This window comes from Ylistrum balloti, unplaced genomic scaffold (assembly GCF_031769215.1).
Source record: "Ylistrum balloti isolate Yb309-2 unplaced genomic scaffold, AGI_CSIRO_Ybal_v1 Utg370142, whole genome shotgun sequence".
Classification (NCBI taxonomy): Eukaryota; Metazoa; Mollusca; class Bivalvia; order Pectinida; family Pectinidae; genus Ylistrum; species Ylistrum balloti.
The window spans coordinates 73,221-100,221 of record NW_026782148.1 but is presented as its reverse complement, the minus strand read 5'-3'; the positions used below and the strand labels follow the sequence as shown (position 1 = coordinate 100,221).

The 27,001-nt window shown below is 35.6% G+C and overlaps 1 protein-coding gene across 1 annotated transcript in view; it reads right to left on the bottom strand.

The window, feature by feature from the left end:
- Positions 1 to 539: 539 nt before the first annotated feature.
- Positions 540 to 27,001, bottom strand: part of LOC132550741 (inositol 1,4,5-trisphosphate receptor type 2-like) — a 72,827-nt gene continuing 46,365 nt past the window's right edge. Inside the window, exons 41-71 of the mRNA XM_060214832.1 lie at positions 26,867 to 26,980; positions 25,395 to 25,473; positions 24,594 to 24,680; positions 24,058 to 24,162; positions 23,637 to 23,708; positions 23,103 to 23,232; positions 22,734 to 22,872; positions 22,407 to 22,559; positions 22,002 to 22,158; positions 20,911 to 21,008; positions 19,682 to 19,781; positions 19,102 to 19,194; positions 17,669 to 17,884; positions 14,981 to 15,292; positions 14,394 to 14,495; positions 13,903 to 14,010; positions 13,398 to 13,466; positions 13,046 to 13,072; positions 11,502 to 11,613; positions 9,769 to 9,887; positions 8,977 to 9,146; positions 6,630 to 6,737; positions 6,007 to 6,162; positions 5,635 to 5,749; positions 4,548 to 4,671; positions 4,070 to 4,248; positions 3,505 to 3,654; positions 2,911 to 2,988; positions 1,731 to 1,850; positions 1,147 to 1,323; positions 540 to 617 (exon numbers count right to left, since the gene is read on the bottom strand). Coding sequence (XP_060070815.1) covers positions 540 to 617; positions 1,147 to 1,323; positions 1,731 to 1,850; positions 2,911 to 2,988; positions 3,505 to 3,654; positions 4,070 to 4,248; positions 4,548 to 4,671; positions 5,635 to 5,749; positions 6,007 to 6,162; positions 6,630 to 6,737; positions 8,977 to 9,146; positions 9,769 to 9,887; positions 11,502 to 11,613; positions 13,046 to 13,072; positions 13,398 to 13,466; positions 13,903 to 14,010; positions 14,394 to 14,495; positions 14,981 to 15,292; positions 17,669 to 17,884; positions 19,102 to 19,194; positions 19,682 to 19,781; positions 20,911 to 21,008; positions 22,002 to 22,158; positions 22,407 to 22,559; positions 22,734 to 22,872; positions 23,103 to 23,232; positions 23,637 to 23,708; positions 24,058 to 24,162; positions 24,594 to 24,680; positions 25,395 to 25,473; positions 26,867 to 26,980 — 3,847 coding nt within the window. The remainder of the gene's footprint in view (positions 618 to 1,146; positions 1,324 to 1,730; positions 1,851 to 2,910; positions 2,989 to 3,504; positions 3,655 to 4,069; positions 4,249 to 4,547; positions 4,672 to 5,634; positions 5,750 to 6,006; positions 6,163 to 6,629; positions 6,738 to 8,976; positions 9,147 to 9,768; positions 9,888 to 11,501; positions 11,614 to 13,045; positions 13,073 to 13,397; positions 13,467 to 13,902; positions 14,011 to 14,393; positions 14,496 to 14,980; positions 15,293 to 17,668; positions 17,885 to 19,101; positions 19,195 to 19,681; positions 19,782 to 20,910; positions 21,009 to 22,001; positions 22,159 to 22,406; positions 22,560 to 22,733; positions 22,873 to 23,102; positions 23,233 to 23,636; positions 23,709 to 24,057; positions 24,163 to 24,593; positions 24,681 to 25,394; positions 25,474 to 26,866; positions 26,981 to 27,001) is intronic.

Below are 27,001 nucleotides of genomic sequence, written 5' to 3'. Positions count from 1 at the left end.
TTATTGTACATAAAGATAGATGATATCACAATGATGATCTAAACATACCATCATTAAATCTACCTCATATCTTTCTACTGACTGACTTTTGTTTACTTAGGATTGACATACAGGATTCCTTAACACGAAGATGTTGAATTTCTTCTAAAATCATTATGATGGAAGTTTCATCAAAATGCTGTCATTTTTTATTTTTTTGTATCATAACCTGAATTGTTCATTACCTTTTCATTTCAACATATATTCCAGGAGATTTCATTATAGCCTACTGAATCTGGTGACACACCAATTCCAATGTTCGTCAGTCTGTGAGTTGGTGAGACATAATGAGTGCAAAAGAAATCACTGCATGTGCAGTACTAATCTATTTCTTATTTTATTTTTTCCCCATCTTAATTCTGTAATTCAGAAAAGAAAAAAAAATACTATTCCTCTTTCCTCTTCTGGAACGATCTCATGATTGGATTCAAAAAATTGTTTATTTTGGTATTGTCATAACATGTCTTGAAAACTCTTCTTAAAATGTCTATTGGTTCACATTATTCCCGTGGAGTTTTCTGACTAGCTTCCCACTCCTTTTGATTTTTCTTCTCCCTCTCCTTCAGTTTAAGGGCATCCTGAAACAAACAGATCGTTTTCCAACTTAATTTGTAATAATCATCTTTCTTTCCTCATTAATAATTACTAGAACCTGCAGGTATTGTCATCATACACACAGAGATGTCATTTTGAACATGTATATCAAACAATGTAAGACCGAAAAGTAGCTTTAATTTGTTGATGCTTTACAATAGAATTTACACTTGATACATTTGTTCTGTAATTGACATTCATAATAACAAAATACATGTAAATACAGAAAAATTACATACAGATGCAAAGGCTGCTTAGGGGAAACTATCACTATAGTTCATCTGTCACAGTATTAGGTCAAAAATACAAAAGTAGGCATAAGTTTGATGGTAAAGTAGAAATATGCCCATGCATTTAAGGGCAGATTTAACACTGGGTAAAAATACAACCCTGGGCTAATGTTTTCACATATACATCATTCACATATTCTACACCTCTACAAAAATCATTTGTTCATCGACAGTGTATTGGGACGCATGACACAAGAAAATCATATTTCATCATTTCAGTTACCTCCTCTTTTATTTTGGAAGCCATAAACTCAACAAGCATCATTTCATTGGTGAGCTTCGCATCTAATGCTTTGATGGATATCTGAAGCTGTTCAATCATTTCATCTGTGTCATACTTGTCACTCTGAAGGCAGAGTGCTCTGTTCAAGGGGAAGAACTCAAAGCGGTTCAGGTCCAACTACAACAGTGAAGTTACATTAAATAAACATGTAAAAATCATATCATATTTTCAAATTTCAAATCATTATCAAAGGTTGAAATAGATGTTAAAACATTTCAAAAGGTTAAATCAAACAAACAAACAAAAATTACAGAAAAATGTCTCAACATCAGAAGGTTCCTGTTTGTATGCATAAAGGTATCATTGCTTGATGAATTTCAAATGTGACCTTTGAACTTTTAACCTAGACCAATGACCATCAGTGATATGGTGTAGAAATTAATGATACCACTTATCAATGGATTAAATATAAGCCAAATCTGTAGATATATTGTCACGATAAGAAGACACGGAACAGGAAACAACTGACGTGGATAACACTATGTACCCCCATGAAAACGAAACATTTTACAAGAGAAGCTTACCATGTTATAGACATGGAGTTCCAGAGCTGAATAGTCATTGGGTCTGGTCTCATCCAAGTGAATAAAGAAGAAAAGGTAGGCCCACTGGTTATGTTCTGCCTTCACATGTTTCTCAAAACCCTGCACAAAAACACATTTACATCATGGAATTCCTCACATAACCAAAGGATTTTTAACAAATAAGGGAGTCATTTTGAAAGGCAGAAACATTTTAGCGGAGTCATCCATTTTGTTAAAGTTACCATCCACAGAGTTATCACAGCTTTGGTTAAACAACTTGTCTAAAATGTCATTGTATAAAGTACATTTCCATATGACAAAAATCATTCCTCTTTCAAGTATATATCACCGTCAAAGCAAGTTCTGAAATCTGTTGATATATTCTCGTACCTTACCATTTCTATTCTAAGCAGAGCCACCCCACATCTAAATTTAGCAGCAACAATTTGAGTTGCTGCTGACATCATTTGAATTAGATCTATATGTTTTTGACCTAATTACTCATTCTAGGTTCTATAAGTCCTTAACTTGTTTCTACTATTTTCTCTAATAGACTTACTATTGTTTAAAAGTTCATATCACTTTTCAATACAATGATGAAAGTTCCTCTGTTGAAACAATTGATCTGTTCTTTTAAATTTCCAGTTTCAGTGTTATCTAGTGTGAGTTTATTGTCTGTAGGACAAAGAGTTCGGAAATATCACTTTGACTGTAATATCCAACTTTTTTCACCTTTCCTGAATTATCCATGCATCTAAATATTTTTTGTTAAATCTGCTTTCATCCATTTAAAAGAGATGGAGCCATCATCTATATTAGGGGCGTGTCTAGACCGATAAATAAATGTGTGGCTCAGTTCTGGACAGAATTGATACTGATAACCCCATATAGACCAGCCATAATTAACAACTGACCATATTACCTATTACATTATATAGTTTATTAAATGTAGTATTGCACATCTCTATTGGTTTTGTACTTTGCTGTCAGTAGTCTGAACGCTTGACCCACAGACACAGCAACAACTTCAGCCATAATATCATAGCCCAGGAACTCCATAAAATGACTTTGAGTAAATTAAGTTGTTGTTTCCAATTTGGCCCCATGGAATGAGATTTAAATCGTCTGAGACAAAATGGGTGATACAAAAGTTGTTTTACTACAAATATCATGAAAATACCTTTCCTTGTCGCTCAAAGTCATAGCTCTCTCTGCTGCAGATAAAACAATTGTTTTGCATGTCTTTGTCAATTTCCCACTGAAATAATAATATATATCAATTTTCAGCCATTTCCCAATTTATTTTATGACGTAAGATAAATACTCTTAGAAAATCTTTGGTTGCACATGTGTACTGCAAAGAAATAATGTATCTGATATAGAAAAAAAGGAGAAGGAGACAATTCTTTGAGTAGTACCTACCTTCCTCCTCATACGACCTTTAAGAACTAGCATCTAGTAATAGTAACTGAATAAATCACAGATGGTTTCCAATCATAAAAGAGCATTAATCAAATCTACAAATGGTACTGGAGGCAATAACCTTGGTGACCCCATTTTACATAAATACTGACAACATATGTCTTGTAGTCTTGTGTGCCAGTACAGGGATTGAGCCATTAAGAAATTTTTTTTTCTTTTCTTTTTTTAATGGAATGAGAAACATAACAAAATGTACTGTACTGATTTTAAACTCTCGACTCTGTCTATCCACTCACATGTAAGTTTGTCACTGTCTCAATTCATTGTCCACACTACATATTTTATATGTTACCTTGGAGTCTCTTAGTTGGGAGAAAGTGTCGACAATAACACCAAAGATGATGTTAAGGCCGATGGTGGTGATGAGTATGAAGAAGGTCACGTCTATAGCTGATAGCATTAGTACATCATTGATGTTACTGTCCATGGCACTCTCAAATGTCTGTAGGTAAATACAAAATCATTGTGTTATCATAACTTTGCAAGTATTATCGAGTGATTTAAGTGATGTTGTTGTGACAAGGCAAATTATTTCATTACAAATTATAGTCCACTGGCTCCTGGACAGAACCAGATCTCATGCCTGTACATGATGCTTTTACATTGTGAGACAAAATATCCAACATTAATATTTGATTACCATTCAACAGGACAGACAAATTTATATATATAATTTATCAAAAGAGTTACAGACTGATCTCAAACCTTGAGTTACTGACAGACAAACTCTGAACAAAGTTACAAACTGTCGTAACAATAAAGCAATACATGTAGTCTTTTTTATAGTCCTAACTGGAGACTGAACTGGTCAGGTACTGATTTTTTGAACAACTAATACTGTTTAAAATGCTGCTCACAGTGTAGGGCACATCCACAAAGCCGTGATGAGTTATGGTGACGAAACACTGGGCCACCGTACGACAATGACGACCTTCATCCTCTTTGAAGTATTTCTCCCGAAGGAAAGCAAAGCCGACCAGGGAGTAGATAAACATGATGGCCAGACCAAGCAAAGCAACCAACAACAGTGACATTCCTGTTGGAGAAATATGTATAGGTATATAGGTATCGATGTGGCAACTTTACAGTCTTCCAGTTCAATACCTAATATCAAAGATGTTTCCAACAGAAACTATTAAGTTTGCCCTCACTAACTTTCCAGCAAAATCTGTTCTCTGGTGCTTCTCTTAAAGAGATTCTTCAAAATCAACATGCTGCTTTTTTTCTGTAAAAAGTGACAGTTTTAACAAGGTGATTCTACAATACACTTATATAATATATACTGAAAAGTCTGTCTATAAAAATTGATTTTGTAAACGCCCTGTTTGGTTTTACCGTTAGTGGTGACAGCCTGGATGACTCGTTTAAGCAGCTGATTGAGCTCTGCGATGTGGAGGAGATGGAAAGAGAAGAAGTACCCATAGTAGATTGTTCCAAGTATTGAACATGCCACAAATACCTGAAACACAAGTAACGTAATTAATCTGGGTACAGCATATTACATCCCTTTAGTTATGATACCTCCTATGCAACATTACCCTGGTAATTACCACTGGTATTTATTGTAGTGAGACACTTTATCACCAATATTCAGTGCTTCTGATCGGCTTCATATCGATGAATGTCATGTATGAATTGACATGAATATCTTTATGAAGTTGTTTTCAGTAGATGTAATAATCTGTCAAACGTTTAAAAAGCTCACATCCAAGGCACAAAACTATATATATATATATATACAGTAAACTGTGTTGACATGTCAATTACAGCCAACATAAATGACAGCAAAGATCACAACATCCTCTAATTATGTTATCTTACATTTGACAACTGTACATCCCATTAAAAAGTCAATCTATGATTTGAATTATCTTTCTTTCATTATTCATTCTTATTTTCAACTCAAGCTTAAGTAAGGTGCTTATCATTACTGACTGAGGATTAAACAGACACTCATCTCTGGCTTCACTCATGATGACATGTTGGTCACCTGAGTAATGTTATTTACTATCTGACAAATTTCACTTCAATTTGATAGGCTTACATTGTATCATACAAATGATAATATTAATGATTATCTTCACACAACTGAAGCTTCTATAATTAAAGAGATTTTATCTTGTTGATTTTGAACTACAACTTTCTTTATTTTTCTAGCAATGAAATCCACTCACTAATATCATTGTATCCAGCTGTAAAAACAGATACATTTTATAGAATGTTCTACAATTAATGTATGTTAATAATCTACTCCCAGAATTCCTTGTGGGAAATCACCCTGTAAAACCAAGGTAAATCAGAAAAGCTATTTGAATGTGAAAAGCAATGACAGTTTGAAGTGACCTTGACCTCGGGATTCCAATCTTATAGGAGAGTTAACATATTTAAAATGATAGAGGAGAAAACCCGTTAAAAAACCTACCACATAGTATAGGGCTTTTATGCTGTATATGTTTAATTCAAGGTTGTTGGTGTCGTATGGGTTTTTCCTCTCATTCCAGGTCTTAAATTCTTCCTCCTTCTCATTGCTCTTCCCTCTGTAATGTACAAAAATAGTAAAACAACCATGGCAGTATGGAATCATGACTTCCTAAATGGTGAAATGTGAGGACCATTTCTTCACTGAAGTGAAGTTTGAAAAAAGAGATATCTTGACTAGATCAAGCTGATAATGGCATGATGTAATGGAATGCAAATCTGAGATGACCAATAAAAAAGTAATATCCTGTTTTCTTTCCTTTTTACACAAATTAGAATTCACCAGGTTTTTAATTCATACATGTTACTGACTTACATAAGCCTGAGGAAAAACTGCCACGGTGGGAAACTTGGGTTGTTGGACAGTAAGAATGTCACATATATACACACACTGAGGAAGTTGTGTATCCCACCCACTATGTACAGGAAATAAAAGTACAGGTTCTCATCGATGCTGAAGATTGGCACAATGCTGGAAAATAACAATACACCAGTTACTTCAAACATCATCATACTTACATATGTATCATCAGACATGTTGATTAATTTAATTTTAAACAAGAGCTTGAAATGAATGATAAGTACCAGACAAACAATCTTACACATGAATAATCAGGCATTAAGGGAAACTGCAAACAGTTACTTAACTGAATATGCAATGAGTAAAAAGGTTTATGGAACAAGAAGACATTGAATTAGATATGGTGTCAATAGATTTATATATATCTGGTACACAAGATTATGATAAATATACCCACCCACAAAGTGACTATCCTGCTATTTAAGTGGGGAGTATAATAAAAGACTGAGCCCTAACACAGAGTGAAGTCAGTCTCTATAAAATCATTCATTCAGATGTGATAAAAAGAACTGGAGGAATACAGATTGGTGAAGAAAGCCTATCAAAGGCAGTAACATGAACCTGATAACCAGACCTACCTGTCAACGTCAGAATTTCCCTCTTCGTTCTTGGGATCACGCCATGTGATCATTATGACAGAACATATCAGAATGCTCAGCATCAGGGCAGCATAGTTCATTGGTATCCTGGAAAAGTATTAATTCACAATAAGTTCATCTGACCACACAATGATATTTATTATTGCTTTACATCCTTTTAACAGCTAGGGATGTGCCAGGTTTGGTTGGTGGAAGAAAACCACAGCTCCTGGAGAAAACAACTGACCTGCAGCCATTACCTTGCCATTGTCCTATGTAAGTCTCAAACCCTACATCCTTTTAACAGCTAGGCAGATTTAAGGATGTGTCAGGTTTGGGTGGTGGAAGAAAACCAGAGCTCCTGGAGAAAACAACTGACCTGCAGCCATTACCTGGCCATTGTCCTATGTAATTCTCAAACCCTACATCCTTTTAACAGCTAGGGAGATTTAAGGATGTGCCAGGTTTGGTTGGTGGAAGAAAACCACAGCTACTGGAGAAAACAACTGACCTGCAGCCATTACCTGGACACTGTCCTATGTAAGTCTCAAACCCTACATCCTTTTAACAGCTAGGCAGATTTAAGGATGTGTCAGGTTTGGGTGGTGGAAGAAAACCAGAGCTCCTGGAGAAAACTGACCTGCAGCCATTACCTGGCCATTGTCCTCTGTAAGTCTCAAACCCATGACCCAGAAGTGAAGGGCTAGTGATTAAAATGGTCAGATACCTTAACCACTTGACCACTGTTGCCCCTCACACATCGAGTAATCAATTATTGTTAAGAATTTGGACACATCAATTTTACCTTTTTTTTTGAGAGTTAAGAATGAAAAAGAATCTGCCTTAATATTGCTGTTAAGTAAGACTTAAGGGCGTTGAGCTTGAGTTTATACTCAATGGTTGAATATATCCCACATAATTACATGCAGCAAAACTTAATTTATTACCCCTTAATTGCTAAATTCAATGAAATTCCAAGAAACTTAGGGAACAGCCAGGAAAGTGAAAAAGTAAAAAAAGGAAAAGTAAAAAGTTAATGGAAAATAATTAAGTCAAAATGTTTTAGATGCTGGAAACCAGTACCTATATCTATAGGGAAGACAAACTGACCTGACGCTACCTACAAAACTGAGTTAATTTCAATGTTTACCTGCTATGAAGATTTATGTGAGAACACCTCCATACTAAAAGTATGTAATGCCTCCATGTAAAGGCAGTAAACTATACATCCCCACTTTAATGAAACCTGATAAGTTTTTACTCAACCTCTCCATTTATACTTTCCTTCTCTGTAATTCTTTACTGTTACATATTGACCTGTGGTACTGAAGCAGACTAACCAGCTGACCAGTGCTCAAATGGGAACAGTGCTCAAACACTTTATTTCAGTTCTCAATTCCAATAGCTACTGAGTTGTCCAGTCATGATGCATGATAACTACGTGATGTGGGTACTTTTCTACCTCTAATAAGAAAAGCTCTCAAACAAAGCAGTGGTAATCTGAATTCAAGCAGACAACTGTGCAGCTGACCCTGCTGCGCATGTGTAAAAAGTGTAAAAATAAACGCTGGGTCCTGAAAGGTTTGCACTTTTCATTTATTTTTGTATTTTGAATAAAATAAGGCAAATTATCTACTTAAATGAATAGATTGAAATCAAAAATGGATTTGACATATTTAACAGTACAAACCAGAATATTGGTGCACCCCACCTGGCGCTGGCATAAGACATCTTCTGTCTCTGAACTTATTTAATTCGAACATACCATAGTCAATGTTTATTTTTGGAATAGCTTAAATCAACAAATGTTTCTACAATTTAAATTCAAAAATATGTTCATTTAGACCTACCTGCCTCAGACAAGCAAATGCATCAAAGGTTAAAGTTCAAGGTCACTTTTAAAAATTTAAGCCTTACCCAAATTTTGTCATAATTGCAAGTATACAGTGTTATTGGTTATGATGATATTTAGTATATATAGAAAGTACCTTTTCCTGGTAATATCCAGTAGGAGGATAGATAAGTTTTACTCTTCATAAAGTTCTATTCTGATAACCGCTTGTTTCCTTTATTTTTGTATATAATGCACAGCACTTTAAAGTGCCCTCAACACTTTGATTCAGAATTATGAGTACCTATAGGGATTTAATTGTTTAAGCAAAGTAGAGACTACCAAGTCCAGTAAACAATGCTATTGATAGCATTACATCTGCTATCACATACCTGTACACTTTTTACTGTAAGCTGTGTTTTACAATAACTATTTGCTTAAATGCATTGTAGAGTAAAAGGATTATAAGGAAATGTGCAGTTTGATTATGTTCACATGGAAAGATTGAAACTTTACCAAAGTTTGATGAGAATTCTTCCAACAGGGTTTGATAAGACCTTTCGTTGGTATTTTATGTCCTGCATGATGTCACTGGACCAGTCCATGAAGCCTCGTATCTTGTTGCTGGGAGTGGAGCGGTCCACCTCATACTTGAACTTCTCCTTGATGTCCTCACGCAACACACTCTATCAGCAGTCAATAACAAATATACATGTCATACTGTTAAACAGAACAAATGTTGGATAAAAAATACAAATAGAGTGACACGTCCTGCTCAGGAAATGGTGTATTTTATTAGTGTTCATGTGGCAACATGGTAACCTACTCAAACACGTCCAAGATCACACCTGATTCAGTTAAATCCTTGTAATCCCAATAAGATACATCTATAGCTATAAAAGTTGACAACTGTAGGAGATATGCCAAATCAACGTATGATGTTTGTTGGCCTCAATGGAAGTGAGCTAGCCTTATTGTTGGCAACCAGAGTAATCGCAGAAAACTCACTTCATCAGAAAGATGAAAGGTGAGTGTATATAATACCATCGCACCATCTGATTACATATTTGCATATATTTGGGCAAAATTATAATGTCAAGGTCAAACACATGATCATACACAACAATTGTAAAGTCTTCTAAGTAAAGTCAAGGTCAAAGTAAAAGATATAAGCAATAGAAACACAGATAAATATAATGATTACAAGGTCTAGACTTGATAAAGCACAAGGTCATGACAATTATCATTTATCAAGGTAATAGGATGAAGTCAAACAACAAGGTCAAATGTAATTTGCAGTTGTCTCACCTTATCCTTCACTCTGAAGTAGATTGTCTGAAGGTCCTCCCCTTTCAGCACTTCAATTGACATGGTTCCTAAATCGTAGAAGTCCCATGCTTCCTTCTGCAACTTGGTTTTTACAAAGACTACAAAATAAACATTACACATAATTAGAGGAATGCCAATATTTCATCTCTTTGGTCTCTGTGAACAAAACTGAAACATTTACAAAATAAAAATTGTATGCTTAACCCCTTAACTCCCAGTATACATTTACACTGTGTAAATCAGAGTTTATCCCCTTAACTCCCAGTATACATTTACACTGTGTAAATCATAGTTTAACCCCTTAACTCCCAGTATACATTTACACTGTGTAAATCATAGTTTAACCCCTTAACTCCCAGTATACATTTACACTGTGTAAATCAGAGTTTATCCCCTTACCTCCCAGTATACATTTACACTGTGTAAATAAGAGTTTATCCCCTTAACTCCCAGTATACATTTACACTGTGTAAATCATAGTATAACCCCTTATCTCCCAGTATACATTTACACTGTGTAAATCAGAGTTTAACCCCTTAACTCCCAGTATACATTTACACTGTGTAAATAATAGTTTAACCCCTTAACTCCCAGTATACATTTACACTGTGTAAATCAGAGTTTATCCCCTTAACTCCCAGTATACATTTACACTGTGTAAATCAGAGTTTATCCCCTTAACTCCCAGTATACATTTACACTGTGTAAATCATAGTATAACCCCTTATCTCCCAGTATACATTTACACTGTGTAAATCAGAGTTTAACCCCTTAACTCCCAGTATACATTTACACTGTGTAAATAATAGTTTAACCCCTTAACTCCCAGTATACATTTACACTGTGTAAATAATAGTTTAACCCCTTAACTCCCAGTATACATTTACACTGTGTAAATAATAGTTTAACCCCTTAACTCCCAGTATACATTTACACTGTGTAAATCAGAGTTTAACCCCTTAACTCCCAGTATACATTTACACTGTGTAAATCAGAGTTTATCCCCTTACCTCCCAGTATACATTTACACTGTGTAAATCAGAGTTTAACCCCTTACCTCCCAGTATACATTTACACTGTGTAAATCAGAGTTTATCCCCTTAACTCCCAGTATACATTTACACTGTGTAAATCAGAGTTTAACCCCTTACCTCCCAGTATACATTTACACTGTGTAAATCATAGTTTAACCCCTTACCTCCCAGTATACATTTACACTGTGTAAATCAGAGTTTAACCCCTTAACTCCCAGTATACATTTACACTGTGTAAATCATAGTTTAACCCCTTAACTCCCAGTATACATTTACACTGTGTAAATCAGAGTTTAACCCCTTATCTCCCAGTATACATTTACACTGTGTAAATCAGAGTTTATCCCCTTAACTCCCAGTATACATTTACACTGTGTAAATCAGAGTTTAACCCCTTAACTCCCAGTATACTTTTACACTGTGTAAATCAGAGTTTATCCCCTTAACTCCCAGTATACATTTACACTGTGTAAATCAGAGTTTAACCCCTTAACTCCCAGTATACATTTACACTGTGTAAATCAGAGTTTATCCCCTTAACTCCCAGTATACTTTTACACTGTGTAAATCAGAGTTTAACCCCTTAACTTCCAGTATACATTTACACTGTGTAAATCATAGTATAACCCCTTAACTCAAAGTACACTTTCACACTGTGTAAATCATTAGATAACATACCTTCCTTTGTAATGCCTTTTTCTATGGCCAGTTTTCGGAGCAGAATTTGGAAATATGCAAAACCAACATCCTGTACAAGGTCACAGAGTTCATCATAGTCGTCATCTTTTCTCTGTAAGAACATTGTTTTTACTGTGTAATAACTCTATACATTCCTAGTACAATTATCAGGAACTGTGTGAGGTTCATCGGGCCAAATCATTGTTTTACACTGGGTAATAATTCTTTCCATTCATAAGTACAATTATGTGAGGTATACCAAAAAAAAAAAAAAAAAAAAAATTTCTGTATTACTGTAAGTATGGACTTTGTTTAATACTGGGTGAATAATTCTCTACATTTCTACATACAATTTATGGAATGTATATCATATATACCAGAGACATTCTTTGGACACGATTTTCTATCAATTTGTATTTCAGTCTAAAAGAGTGTAAAAATGTATAAAGTTTATAGGATCTTGCCTCTTTCTGAACATAGATAACCGTAGAAGCTTGCTCTGACCCCTCTACCTTGCTGTAGTCAGTATGCTTATTTTGAGGGCAGAATGAGGTCCCATGATATGTTGCTTTTCTGAGAGTAAGCTTCTATTTACCTAATAAAACACACTTAAAAACACCATGCATTTTTGTTCACACTTGTTTTTCAGTAAACCCTACCAACATGTTTGGTGTAATCTTTATTTAATTTTAAGTAACAGTGAAAAGTAAAATATATGTACTATTGTTTTGATATAAACAGTAACCATAACAGAACATGATGAATGACCGTGTCAGTGAATAAGTATATATCACATGGCTGGAGTGGGTGATAGTTCCATAGTCTGTATATCTAGGGTAACTTTCCAGTTATTTTCAAACTAAATCATCTTCAGGTGTGAAATTTGGTAATTGCAAATGTCATAAAAGTGCCTTTGATGGTAGCTACATCTGTGTTGTGGCATTGTCCATGGGGACATACAACATAATTGATGCGACGGAAATAAACTGATCATAAAAAATAGATAGAAATTTTTAGGAAAACATTTCAATTCATATTCTCAGTAATGATTAAACCAGAATTTTGAACAAAGAACTTAAGTGATGGAAAGCGGTGAACTTTACTCTGCCTTTCACTCCAGACAGACAGCTGAATGAAAACATACATGTAGTACATTGTAACTATAACTTGCGAAATTGTTTGGCCTTCATGTTTATAGTATGCAAGAAATTCCAGAGGGCTTTTAATGAGAACAAGGGCCATCACAGATGGATTAACCTCCTCAAATGGGAAAAAAATTTAAGAATGAAAAATAACAAAGGGCAGTAACTCCTACATTATGCAAAAGAGAGTGATTCTTCTTGTGCACTGCACTTTTCCTTGTTGACATCTATCTACCTAAGTTTCATGTTGATACCTCTCAAGTTTTTGTGTTAAACTCCTGACAAAATTATGACAGACAAACAAATGAACAGAAAAACAGACAGACAATGTGGCAACTACATGCTCTCCCTTCAGGGAGCAAAAAAAATATCAAAAATTTTTAAAAATAAGTTTCAATTTACCTCTTTACTGGATGCTTTAGCCAATTGCTGCAACAGAAAATGTGATAAATTGACAGAAAAAGCATAGTATTGAATTCCAGAGTTCTCATTGGGGGTACAGTAAAAGTGAAAATCTTGATAATTTAAACAGAAAGAATATCTAGATTATTCTCATTTTGTAGATTATTCTCATTTTGTAAAGTGATTCATCAACCTATAAATGACACCAGAGGAGAAATGAAAGTCCTGGGGTAAGAGGACAGGAGGATAAAAGTAACTAGAAGTCTGAAATCTGTTAACTTTTCTGGAGATATTTCAGTCTAGTATCAAAGTTACCCTAACTATGAATTTGTGCTTGTCAGTGAAAACTTACCAATGAACATGAGTAGGCATCTGTGAGTGTTTTCATCATTATGTGTTCATCAATTGACTCCATCACTTCCTAAATAACAATAAATAAAACTGAAGAAAATTCAGAGAGAAATGATTAATGAAACCAGAGCATCAAACGAAAAATTCCTAAAAATGTCAGATTAATAGTAAACAATAATCTTTCTGTTTCTATGAATAATTTCATTTCAAAATTTTTTCACATAATCCAAATTACAAAGGGCCATGCTTCTTCACTTTTCCTAGTAAACAAACTTACCAAAACATTTTGTCTATTGGCTATTGAGAAGAAGTTGTTTAAACAAAAAAGTTGATGCTGGATGCCAGCCTTTTGGGGCAGTTGAGCTAAAAAATTCATAGTTTTTTGTGTGTTCACTTAGTTTGATTTTCAGCTCTTTTATTTTGCTCATGCATTACATTGAATTTCAACTTTAAGGAAAACAGACATAAAAATTTCTTGTGACATTTTAAATTTTCATCATTTTTACCCTTGCTAAGGTAGCTAGAGGATTTTCTGTCTGAATGAAGTCCTGAGGAGCATTTTCCTCGCTCATGGCTCGGATCACAGTGGCGATTGACATTTTCAGTGAGTACACCTGGAGAAAAATGATTCACATTTACATTCCCTGATAAATAATTTCATATTCGAAGTACAATAAATAATACTGCCTACCCAATGAAGTTAAATTTAAAATGATGATTATCAATATACAAGGGTCCATGGGCCCACTCATCACTGCTAAAGAACAAAGCATGGGTTATTACCTGTATATTTACCATCAATTGTACATATGAAATGATCACTCTACTTTTGATAATTTAATTCCTATTTCATATGTGATTTACAATTAAGAGTACATAATGACCAGTACACACTGGTCATTTGTCTGGTAACAGTGTGTAGTCAGAGAAATGTCACATGATATCCACCTGGGCTGTGATATTCTAAAATCTATTAACAAAAGTAGAAGCAACAAACCTCTATTTTACTGCAGCCCTTGAAGACACCCATACGTAAGATGTGATTCATGTAGTCACAGATCTTGTTGTCAAACACGCATGCCTGGTTGGCAAAGTTTCCCTGTAAAAAGAGATTCATAGTATGAGACACATCTGAATAAAGATAAAAGTTAGAGGTTAACTAGCTGAACCAACAGAGCTAATGAGAAATCTACCAGACTAAAATTTCCTACATGTAGTAATAGTAACTTTGAGCTTTGTCTACCTGTAACAAAGCATTCATGAACAACAAACCCATCAAGGCCTTTTTTATGAGGTAAACACTGTATGAAGGCAGAGTTTTTTTTTAACAAGATATTGTATAAGATTGAGAAACTCAAGCCATCATATAGCAATCAATTTCCTAATAAAAGTATCAAAGTGACATTGTCTTTTCTCAAACCTGAAAAGAAATCCCAAAGAAGCACTTTTAAACAGGAAACAGTGCTTGAACTTTGAATTTGAATTGTGCAAGTGACAATCATACATCAACGCGGCAGTTCCTACTTGTTGCCTTTTTTAGGCAACACAAAAAACAGTACCTTAAATTCTACATTTGATAATTACCGAACAGAACTCCACGAGAGTGTCGAACAGCTGACAAATAAGGGGCATTGATTTGCTGTTGACACTTCCGTATAAAATGTCCAAGAATCTTGTTGTCTCTGCCACTAAGTTGGCAGACTTTATATTATCTGGTTGTTCTCGTAAATAATCCTGTAGAGGACGATACTGATTGTCACACATTAGTCCCAAAATCCTCAGTACAAGTTCAATATAACCATCATCTTCAAATTCCAGGTCACCGCTTTCACCAAAGTCCTCCCCGAGTAACTCTTTGATCTCTGCCTCATCAAGTTCTTCTTCCTCTTCATCTTCCTTCAAAACAATGATCATAAAATTCATCAACAACCACCACAAAACAATAACAGCAAAAATATGTATTCCAGTCCCCTACTACAAAACCATGAAAGCAAATTTATCTGTTTAAGTCCCCTACCACACAGCAGTGATAACAAATTCATCTGTTTTAGGTCCCCTACCACACAGCAGTGATAACAAATTCCTCTGTTTTAGGTCCCCTACTACACAGCAGTGATAACAAATTCCTCTGTTTTAGGTCCCCTACTACACAGCAGTGATAACAAATTCCTCTGTTTTAGGTCCCCTACTACACAGCAGTGATAACAAATTCCTCTGTTTTAGGTCCCCTACTACACAGCAGTGATAACAACTTTATCTGTTTTAGGTCCCCTACTACACAGCAGTGATAACAAATTCCTCTGTTTTAGGTCCCCTACTACACAGCAGTGATAACAAATTCCTCTGTTTTAGGTCCCCTACTACACAGCAGTGATAACAAATTCCTCTGTTTTAGGTCCCCTACTACACAGCAGTGATAACAAATTCCTCTGTTTTAGGTCCCCTACTACACAGCAGTGATAACAAATTCATCTGTTTTAGGTCCCCTACCACACAGCAGTGATAACAAATTCCTCTGTTTTAGGTCCCCTACCACACAGCAGTGATAACAAATTCCTCTGTTTTAGGTCCCCTACCACACAGCAGTGATAACAAATTCATCTGTTTTAGGTCCCCTACCACACAGCAGTGATAACAAATTCATCTGTTTTAGGTCCCCTACCACACAGCAGTGATAACAAATTCATCTGTTTTAGGTCCCCTACCACACAGCAGTGATAACAAATTCATCTGTTTTAGGTCCCCTACCACACAGCAGTGATAACAAATTCATCTGTTTTAGGTCCCCTACTACACAGCAGTGATAACAAATTCCTCTGTTTTAGGTCCCCTACCACACAGCAGTGATAACAAATTCCTCTGTTTTAGGTCCCCTACCACACAGCAGTGATAACAAATTCATCTGTTTTAGGTCCCCTACCACACAGCAGTGATAACAAATTTATCTGTTTTAGGTCCCCTACCACACAGCAGTGATAACAAATTCCTCTGTTTTAGGTCCCCTACCACACAGCAGTGATAACAAATTCATCTGTTTTAGGTCCCCTACCACACAGCAGTGATAACAAATTCTTCTGTTTTAGGTCCCCTACTACACAGCAGTGATAACAAATTCCTCTGTTTTAGGTCCCCTACTACACAGCAGTGATAACAAATTCCTCTGTTTTAGGTCCCCTACTACACAGCAGTGATAACAAATTCCTCTGTTTTAGGTCCCCTACTACACAGCAGTGATAACAACTTTATCTGTTTTAGGTCCCCTACTACACAGCAGTGATAACAAATTCCTCTGTTTTAGGTCCCCTACTACACAGCAGTGATAACAAATTCCTCTGTTTTAGGTCCCCTACTACACAGCAGTGATAACAAATTCCTCTGTTTTAGGTCCCCTACTACACAGCAGTGATAACAAATTCCTCTGTTTTAGGTCCCCTACTACACAGCAGTGATAACAAATTCATCTGTTTTAGGTACCCTACCACACAGCAGTGATAACAAATTCATCTGTTTTAGGTCCCCTACCACACAGCAGTGATAACAAATTCCTCTGTTTTAGGTCCCCTACCACACAGCAGTGATAACAAATTCCTCTGTTTTAGGTCCCCTACCACACAGCAGTGATAACAAATTCATCTGTTTTAGGTCCCCTACCACACAGCAGTGATAACAAATTCATCTGTTTTAGGTCCCCTACCACACAGCAGTGATAACAAATTCATCTGTTTTAGGTCCCCTACCACACAGCAGTGATAACAAATTCCTCTGTTTTAGGTCCCCTACTACACAGCAGTGATAACAAATTCATCTGTTTTAGGTCCCCTACCACACAGCAGTGATAACAAATTCCTCTGTTTTAGGTCCCCTACCACACAGCAGTGATAACAAATTCCTCTGTTTTATGTCCCCTACCACACAGCAGTGATAACAAATTCATCTGTTTTAGGTCCCCTACCACACAGCAGTGATAACAAATTCCTCTGTTTTAGGTCCCCTACCACACAGCAGTGATAACAAATTCCTCATGTATATTTCATGTTCTTCATTAAAATCTGCAGTAATATGTTACAGTATATTGTAGTAATTTCTTAGTTTGTAATCAACACTTGGACACCAACAATCACCCTCAAATGATGTCAGCCTTCTGTTTTAATGGTTAACAAGAATTGTATATAGGCAGATACAGAGAGGCAGACAATGAAGGAAAGGCAGTAGAACAGTCAACCATCTGATGATCTGGAGAGCTAAAATAATATATGAAAAGATGTTACTTACCAGTGCTGTTATTTCCATGGGTGCTACTTTGGTGGACACTCCCATACCATTGGGAACAGCTGCAGGAGGTTTAAGTGATACACTGGATGAGAGAGCACTGCCACCTTTTGGGCTCTGTGCGGGTGGCGGATCACCATGGATACCATTAGCGACCACCAATGATGTGCCAGGTTTTGGTGAAGTATTGTCTCTAACAGATAAAGTGGAACCAAGTTTCTGGAGAAGAAAGCAACAAAATAAAATCATCAGTTAAGTACAGTTGCTCAAAATAATTCATATTTCAGTACCTTTTGTAAGCTGGAGCGTTATTCATTGTGTAAGGGAATTCCTTGTTCAAATATCAACTCATGTTCATGTAAACAAGAAAACATCAGCACTTGTATTCCTTTGGTTTAAAATCAGCTGAAAAATATTACAATCATAAGATGGTCAAAATCATTATTTGATTTTCTATCAGCAAATTAAGACTCAAAGTGACAAGCAGGATTCATTTATGCATACAAACTGGTTAATTTTGAAATGCATTAAAACTGATCTTGAACGGCTATGTTATGGCTTGTAGAAGGAAAATCACTATCATTAGTTCAATTCATATTCAACAAATACCGGTAACTGCAATCAATGACAAGAGTATCAGTGAAATGAATGAGTGGCTATATTGGAGGGGCAATAATTCTGTAATTAAGGGAATGCAGGCCCTAAGTTTGGTATACAGCACATTCTCTTAGTATGACCAATGTATACACTAAGTTTCATACACCTAGTTTTAATGCAAGCAAAGTCATGGTCATGACACAAGATTGTACAAATGACCCTCTGTACGAAGGACTCAAGGGTCATGGGTCCTGACTTTACACTGCACCTTGCTTTTGTATGACTGATGTGTACATCACCTTTCAATATCCTTGACTAAATGCAGGCAAAGTAATGCTTCAGACACAAAATTTTAACAAAGGGCAATAACTCTGTAATGAAGGGGTGCAGGTCTTAAAATTGGTACATATTGTCTTCATATGATCAATGTATCCACCAGTTTCCTTTTTCTATTTTAAATGCAAGCAATGGAAAGTTTTGCTAAAGACATTAAATCTTAACAAAAAAGGCAATAACTTATAATTAAGGCGTTGCAGTCCTTGAATTTGGTACATTGCACATCACTTGAGCAATGTATACACCAAGTTTTGTTATCTTAATGTATACCCAAGCAGTTGTGCTCTGGATAAGAAATTTTAACAAAGGGCAATAACTGATATAATTGAGGCGTCGAGGACCCTGACTATGTAACACTGCACATCAGTATGTTTCATGATCCTTGTTTAGTTGCAGGCAAAGTTATGATCCGGACACAAAATGAAGGAAGGACAGATGGATGGATGGACAGACAAGGCAGCGACTATATTTTTGGGGAGCATATGTCTCACAGTGTTTCCTACCTGGTTCACTGCCAGGCTGGAGCCTAGGTTGAGGGAAGACTTCTGCATGTTGGATGACATGAAGGATCCAAAATTGTTAGCTTTGGTGATCTCCTGAATGCAAAGGTAAAACAATATATAAATAGTGTAAAATGTCGGCAGGCACTAGATGAATGGTCATATTTAACCTACGTCTGAGAATTTGAAGATTTAGCTGATCAATTCCTTGGGTTGGTTTTCATGCCTCAGACTTATTTTACACTCAAATGCTGAACAGTCAATGGCAGCACAACACAGAGGTGTAACAAAGGTATGGAAACAGACAACAAAGGAATTGTTTTAAACAATTAATTTCTCTGTTAAAATTTTAAAATTCCCAGGATCTATAAATCAGTGATATGGAAATAAACTGCTTACATGGCCTAAAATCAAAGCAATGTTTTCAATCACATTGGGTTTCCTTAACTCAAGCCCAAACATAATATAAGAGTTCTATATCACCACATTTTCCAAAATGAATACATCATGTAGGTAGTGTTTCCGAAGACAACCATTATCTATGTAATACCTATGTATTTGACATGCTTTGTCTGATACCTACATTGGTGGCCAGCTGTCCAGTTTTCATGGCAATCTTTAGAGCCTTCGCCTGTTGAATAGCATCCTCCATTCGTGCTTGGTGCATTGCAAACAGATGACGTCTAGTAAAAGGAAAGAAATACTTCTAAGCTACATAATAATCCAGGCATTGTAAATATAATATCTCATAATTTAGGGAGGTTTTGTTTTCTATTGAAATGCAAATGCTACTAAGCATCAGGATTATTCTGGAGTTTTGGCTACTGATAGTTACAATTGATCAGATTTCTAAGCATCAAGAAGGTTATTCTGGAGTTTTGGCTACTGATAGTTACAATTGATCAGATTTCTAAGCATCAAGATTATTCTGGAGTTTTGGCTACTGATAGTTACAATTGATCAGATTTCTAAGCATCAAGAAGGTTATTCTGGAGTTTTGGCTACTGATAGTTACAATTGATCAGATTTCTAGGCATCAAGAAGGTTATTCTGGAGTTTTGGCTACTGATAGTTACAATTGATCAGATTTCTAAGCATCAAGAAGGTTATTCTGGAGTTTTGGCTACTGATAGTTACAATTGATCAGATTTCTAAGCATCAAGAAGGTTATTCTGGAGTTTTGGCTACTGATAGTTACAATTGATCAGATTTCTAGGCATCAAGAAGGTTATTCTGGAGTTTTGGCTACTGATAGTTACAATTGATCAGATTTCTAAGCATCAAGAAGGTTATTCTGGAGTTTTGGCTACTGATAGTTACAATTGATCAGATTTCTAAACATCAAGAAGGTTATTCTGGAGTTTTGGTTACAGATAGTTACAATTGATCAGATTTCTAGGCATCAAGAAGGTTATTCTGGAGTTTTGGCTACAGATAGTTACAATTGATCAGATTTCTAGGCATCAAGAAGGTTATTCTGGAGTTTTGGCTACTGATAGTTAAAATTGATCAGATTTCTAGGCATCAAGAAGGTTATTCTGGAGTTTTGGCTACTGATAGTTACAATTGATCAGATTTCTAAGCATCAAGAAGGTTATTCTGGAGTTTTGGCTACTGATAGTTACAATTGATCAGATTTCTAAGCATCAAGAAGGTTATTCTGGAGTTTTGGCTACTGATAGTTACAATTGATCAGATTTCTAAGCATCAAGAAGGTTATTCTGGAGTTTTGGCTACAGATAGTTATGATTGAAATAATCTAGTCAAAACTGGCAGCCAGGAAGCCTACATCATGCCTTATAATAGACTCACTTTTCCCGCGTAGCTATAGCGGACATGGTCATCCTTCCTTTGATAGAGAAGAAGAAGGTCTCCTCTCTTGTTCCAGTGAAGAAGTCTATCAAACTGACCTGCATAAAGAAAAAAATTCTCATACATATTCCTCAATGTGAAATTTAACAAATTTTAACATTTATAATGCAATGTGATTTTTCTTCAATTCTTCATTCGTATTTCACTTACCTCAATTTCTAAGAGGATATTTATTACATATAGCTCTGTCTTACAGCATTACAAAGTAGCCACAATGGTACACTTTTCCTCATAAATAGCAGTTTTTCATGATATTTATCCCATTTAAGAAGTCACACTTTGATAGCATTCAAGCAAGTAAAAAAAATATAGAAAGTAACATTAATATCTTTAAAGATGAATAGATTTTTACATCTCAGCATTGTCCTGGTACAATTCTTAAGAGAAATACCAAAAGCTTTGTGATGTGGTAACACATATCAACAGTATGTCTTACAGTGAAAAAAAGGGGTTGATATCATGCAGATTTTCTCTCCTGAAATTTTCTCCATATTGGGCAATGCTAGATTGATCAAGATAAGCAAACCTCTTCTAACTCAGTTGAAAACACAGTTTACATGATCGTGTTTAGTTTTTCATCATATGAAACTAAAGATACCCAAGCTTCTAATGAAGGGAAGGCTTAATGACATACCTGGAGAGACTCAATATTACCCACCTGGAGAGAATGAATGATTACCTACCTGGAGAAACTCAATAATTACCTACCTGGAGAGACTCAATAATTACCTACCTGGAGAGACTCAATACAACATACTTCGATAGACTCAATGATTACCTACCTGGAGAGACTCAATAATTACATACCTGGATACACTCAATAATTACCTACCTGGAGAGACTCAATAATTACCTACCAGGACAAACTCAATAATTACCTACCTGGAGAGACTCAATAATTACCTACCAGGACAAACTCAATAATTACCTACCTGGAGAGACTCAATGATTACCTACCTGAACAAACTCAATACAACATACCTGGATAGACTCAATGATTGTCTACCTGGAGAGACTCAATAACTTCATACCTGGACTGACTCGTTGCCGTTATAAAGAAGGTTAGCCATGAAGACAAGCACCTCCCTAACAACTTCATCTTGAGGTCGTGACAAGTGGTCAAGTACACTGCTGACTGCTCCACAGTTGTCAAGGGCATCCTGGACCTGGTCAATCACACGTAACTGTCTGTAACATACAAAGGAGAACACCATTAAACTGTAATTAGAGAACTCTAAAATCTCAGACTTAATAATATCTGGTAACTAACAATCTTAATGAGTATCACTATTCTCTTCCTTTTTAAGTCATTGTCCCTGAAGATAGTAATATTAACAACAAGTAGAATATGAGATAGCCACAAACACGGCAAGAAATGGACATGCTGTTCAAAGATCTCATTACTGTATAATGTCTAGTAAGTAAAAGACTCTTACTTTCTGTGGTCAGATGAGTTCTGTTCCCATCCCTCCGGCAGTCTACAGATCTCATTATGTATGAGTCCACGCAGCAGCTGCAAAGTCTTGATGTCCAGGTTTACCTGATCCAACTTCTCCTTCTCACTGAGGTTGGTAAGACTTGACGAGATTCTGTACAAACAGAAGGATTGCTTGCTCACATATCATTAACTGATTACCTTTATAAGATCTATAATTGAGGCCATTCAGGAACCAACAACAGTAAATTGATGTCAAGAATGAAATAAAAATCTAGTGTTTTTCATTAATATAGTTACACTAACACCATTTCTTTAAAATACTTACGCCATCATTTTGACAAGTTTACTTGCTAATGAGTATTTCTCGCGGGGTGTTTTGGCCGATCGATTAATGAAACACTCTAAATGCTCCTGGAACTCCCGCCCGAGAGGTAGCTCTTCATCTCCTCCAACCTCCGAATATGCTGGAATACATCAAACATCAAACTGAAGAAGATTTCTCTAAAGTGATTATTGATTACAGCAATTAAATATAAATTGAAAACACATTAACTTTTTCATTTGTGATTGCAACAGCCCGTGTGACAACTTGCAAGATGAGCATCTGGATATTTGTGAATTAATACTGCAAAACATTTCATTATCACTTTACCAAAGAGAAAGATTTCATGATGTAAGTGTGAAATAGACATACGTAAATCAGACGGGAATCCGATCTGTGCCTGCACTGTGTTATTGCCTCCGTAAGATTTTTTCATGTTCATTGAAAAGTCGTTGAGCTGGTTGTTGATTTCATTCTCGGCCTCGTAATAGTCATCATAGGACTGTAATATCATGAGATGGATATGGGATAATTTTGTCAGTAATCTGAATCAGTGCAATCTTTAATGACTGCTCTCAATAGGGGCTTCAATGATTCAGTAATGTTGTTGACACTCAAGGGTTTCATTACTATACACAAGGAAACATTCCCTTTGTGTTTAATTGTTCTCACCTACAAAATACTCATATTTTGGGTCAGTTTTAAATTTTTGCTAAGATATATAAGAATTTGTATTGAATAAGTTTAAAGTTTAACTAACATTTTACTTTCATCCTATTGGCAAGTTAAACTGTGTTGAAATATTCTTCATAGACAGAATAACATAATCACTTGATGCCATTAATAGTTTTCAAGAATCCCAGCAATGTTTTGTCCTCAACTGCTTAAATCTTCAAAAGTACATACCTTTTTGCTATCACTGCGGACATCTAGGGATTGATTTCCAGTACCCATCTGGTCTTGGAATTCCCGAATTTCCTGCATAACATCAAACAGTTCACAGAATGGGTTTCTCATGGTAAATAGAATGGCATGCATTACAGAAACCGAGTTTGTGAAATCACACTGAAGATACATTTTGACTCGTAGTATATGGTAGAGTTGTTTTGATGTCTTGTTATCATCTTAATTTTGAGTTTGAACAACATAATGAACAATTTTCCGAACAAACATATCATGATGGATTGATGGCGAGATAGAACTGGTTAAAAATACATAATAAGCTCCATCAGGTTCTCATTACAGCACAATACAATATGAATACCCATTGGTTAAACCTTAACATTATGCTATCATGGAGAAATTAAGTGGTTTTTATTCTACGTACTGCAACAGGTAAAGTAGAGGCCGACATCAGGGTACTCATACATGCATTGAGTTTCTTCAATTGTCCTGCATCACTGATGAGTGGACCAATCACACTCATGAAGTCCTGCAATAGTTAAGTAAAAAAAAAGTAAAATCCCACTTCCTTGAAGCCACCTAACTTGAAAACCTCCTATTCACTGAACTGAGCACATTGTCCCAGAAATGCTTGCTTTAGACAAGGATTACACAGTCAAAGATATGCTTGTTTTATACAAGGACTACAGAGTCAAAGAATGCTTGCTTTATACCAGAACTAACATAGTCACAGAAATGCTTGCTTTAGACAAATACTACAGAGTCACAGAAATGCTTGCTTTTTATTGATACAACAGAATCACAAACTCTGGCTACAGATCTTACAACTGACATTTATAGTCTATGAAATAATTGTATAAAATAATGACATTAATGATGTTCATAAGACAGATTATTATTATTGTGAAACTAACAGTGACTAACTAAATGTATTTGGGTGTACCCTTTCGTAAAACTGACCTTAAAGTTCCGAGCCAAGATATCCATGCTCTGTGGTTCACTTGGGTACATAGTCAAGTCTGGCTGGTAGTAATTTTTACAGAAGATCTGTGAAGTAAACAGCATATGTCAGCTTATGGCCTATATCATTCTCTTGCTAAATCAAACTTGAATTGGGTAAGGCGAGGCAATATTGTCAGCCATAACTTTCCTGACTCTGCATTGCATTTGTGACAAACATACAAACCCCTCAAAATATTATTTGTATGTATGCTATACATGTGTTTTTACTAAAACAAAAATGTACAGAAAACATAATGTTTCCAAGTTTGCAGGTGCAACCTTTTCTAGGGAAAGTTTTATCCATGGTGCCTAACACATTATCTAAATCTCACAAAGCATGTAACACAACAGGTCAGAAGTAAAAAATTCACCATCTGACCTTGCAGTATTTAACATAAATTAAAAATAATTAGTCATATATAATTAGGCAGAGAAATACGAACCAACAAAATTAGATCAGAAAGACAAATCCTGGTGTTAATTTTCAAATATGACTGATATTTCAGTCTACAGAGAGGTCATGAATTCCAGCACATTTCAACATCATTATACAAAGTTTTATTTCCAAATATTTACATAGATATGCAAAGAAGAAAAAAAAGTCATATATTTACTATATCTGTCACCCTCTTTTGATAAGGACATTTTATTGAGCAACACAGATCAGTCAAGGATATTTGAAAATGTAAAATTCTCTTATTTTTGGGAATCTTAAAACGAAACCCTTACCATTTACATCTGGGATTTAGTTAATATTACCTGGAGGAAAGGCATGACAGCATCAAATAAGTAGTGCATACTGCCCTGAATGACAAACTGTCTAGACATCTCCTTGGAACTGAAAGACAAGAACATATACAGGTCAGTCATTAACTCCATTTTTCATGTCTAGTTTTCCTCTAAGAAATGCACATAACAATACTTTACTATCTGAGACTAGAATTGTCTCCTAAGGGCTAACTTATACCCCTACATTTGGGCCGCTCCACTTCACGTTAGGGGCTATAAAATGTGTTAATATATAAGGAGTATTGCACGACATAACTCAGGTAAGAAGGACGATAAATTTATGTCAGCAATTATGCACCAGTTAAAAGATACAAAAATTGACCTTGACCTTGGCTGCAGTGACTTTGACTTTCAGTCGGTTGACTCCTTGTTTAATTCTGACCAGCTTTGCTTCATAATGTCAGAACAAATCAAATCTGTTGAATGACCAACAAGTATTGGCCATTTATTGTAAACCTGTTTACAGATATGTATACCAAGGCAACCAAACATGCATATCTACATATGATCCTTTGTATTGATATAAATTTTATCTGTCATTAGTTTACTGGTTTTGGAGGAGTTCTGTGGACCATTGGCATCCAGATAGACAGGGTGATTCCAGTATACCTCCAAAACTTTGTAGTGGGGAAAATTAAAATGCATTAGCAGACTTACTAACATAACTACCCTGTTATCAGTGTAATACCAACCATTATATAACTACCCTGTTACTTGTGTAATAACAACCATTATATAACTACCCTGTTATCAGTGTGATAACAACCATTATATAACTACCCTGTTATCAGTGTGATAACAACCGTTATATACCTACCCTGTTATCAGTGTGATAACAACTGTTATATACCTACCCTGTTATCAGTGTGATAACAACCGTTATATATCTACCCTGTTATCAGTGTGATAACAACCGTTATATACCTACCCTGTTATCAGTGTAATAACAACTGTTATATACCTACCCTGTTATCAGTGTGATAACAACCGTTATATACCTACCCTGTTATCAGTGTAATAACAACTGTTATATACCAACCTGTTATCAGTGTGATAACAACCGTTATATACCTACCCTGTTATCAGTGTGATAACAACCGTTATATACCTACCCTGTTATTGGTGTGATAACAACCGTTATATACCTACCCTGTTATCAGTGTGATAACAACTGTTATATACCTACCCTGTTATCAGTGTGATAACAACCGCTATATACCTACCCTGTTATTGGTGTGATAACAACTGTTATATAACTACCCTGTTATCAGTGTGATAACAACCGTTATATACCTACCCTGTTATCAGTGTGATAACAACCGTTATATACCTACCTTGTTATCAGTGTGATAACAACCGTTATATAACTACCCTGTTATCAGTGTGATAACAACCATCATATAACTTAAGAGGTACTAAGGTTTGTGATGATGATAACTTACAATCTGGGAGGTGGTTTCCTGACCAGTTGCTTTGCACTGCGTGGATTCTCGCGACAGTAATCAGCCACTGCCTTCAGAGTTTGATTGAGGCTTTCTATGTAGTTCCACATGGTTCTGTGTAAAGTAAGTCAGTTA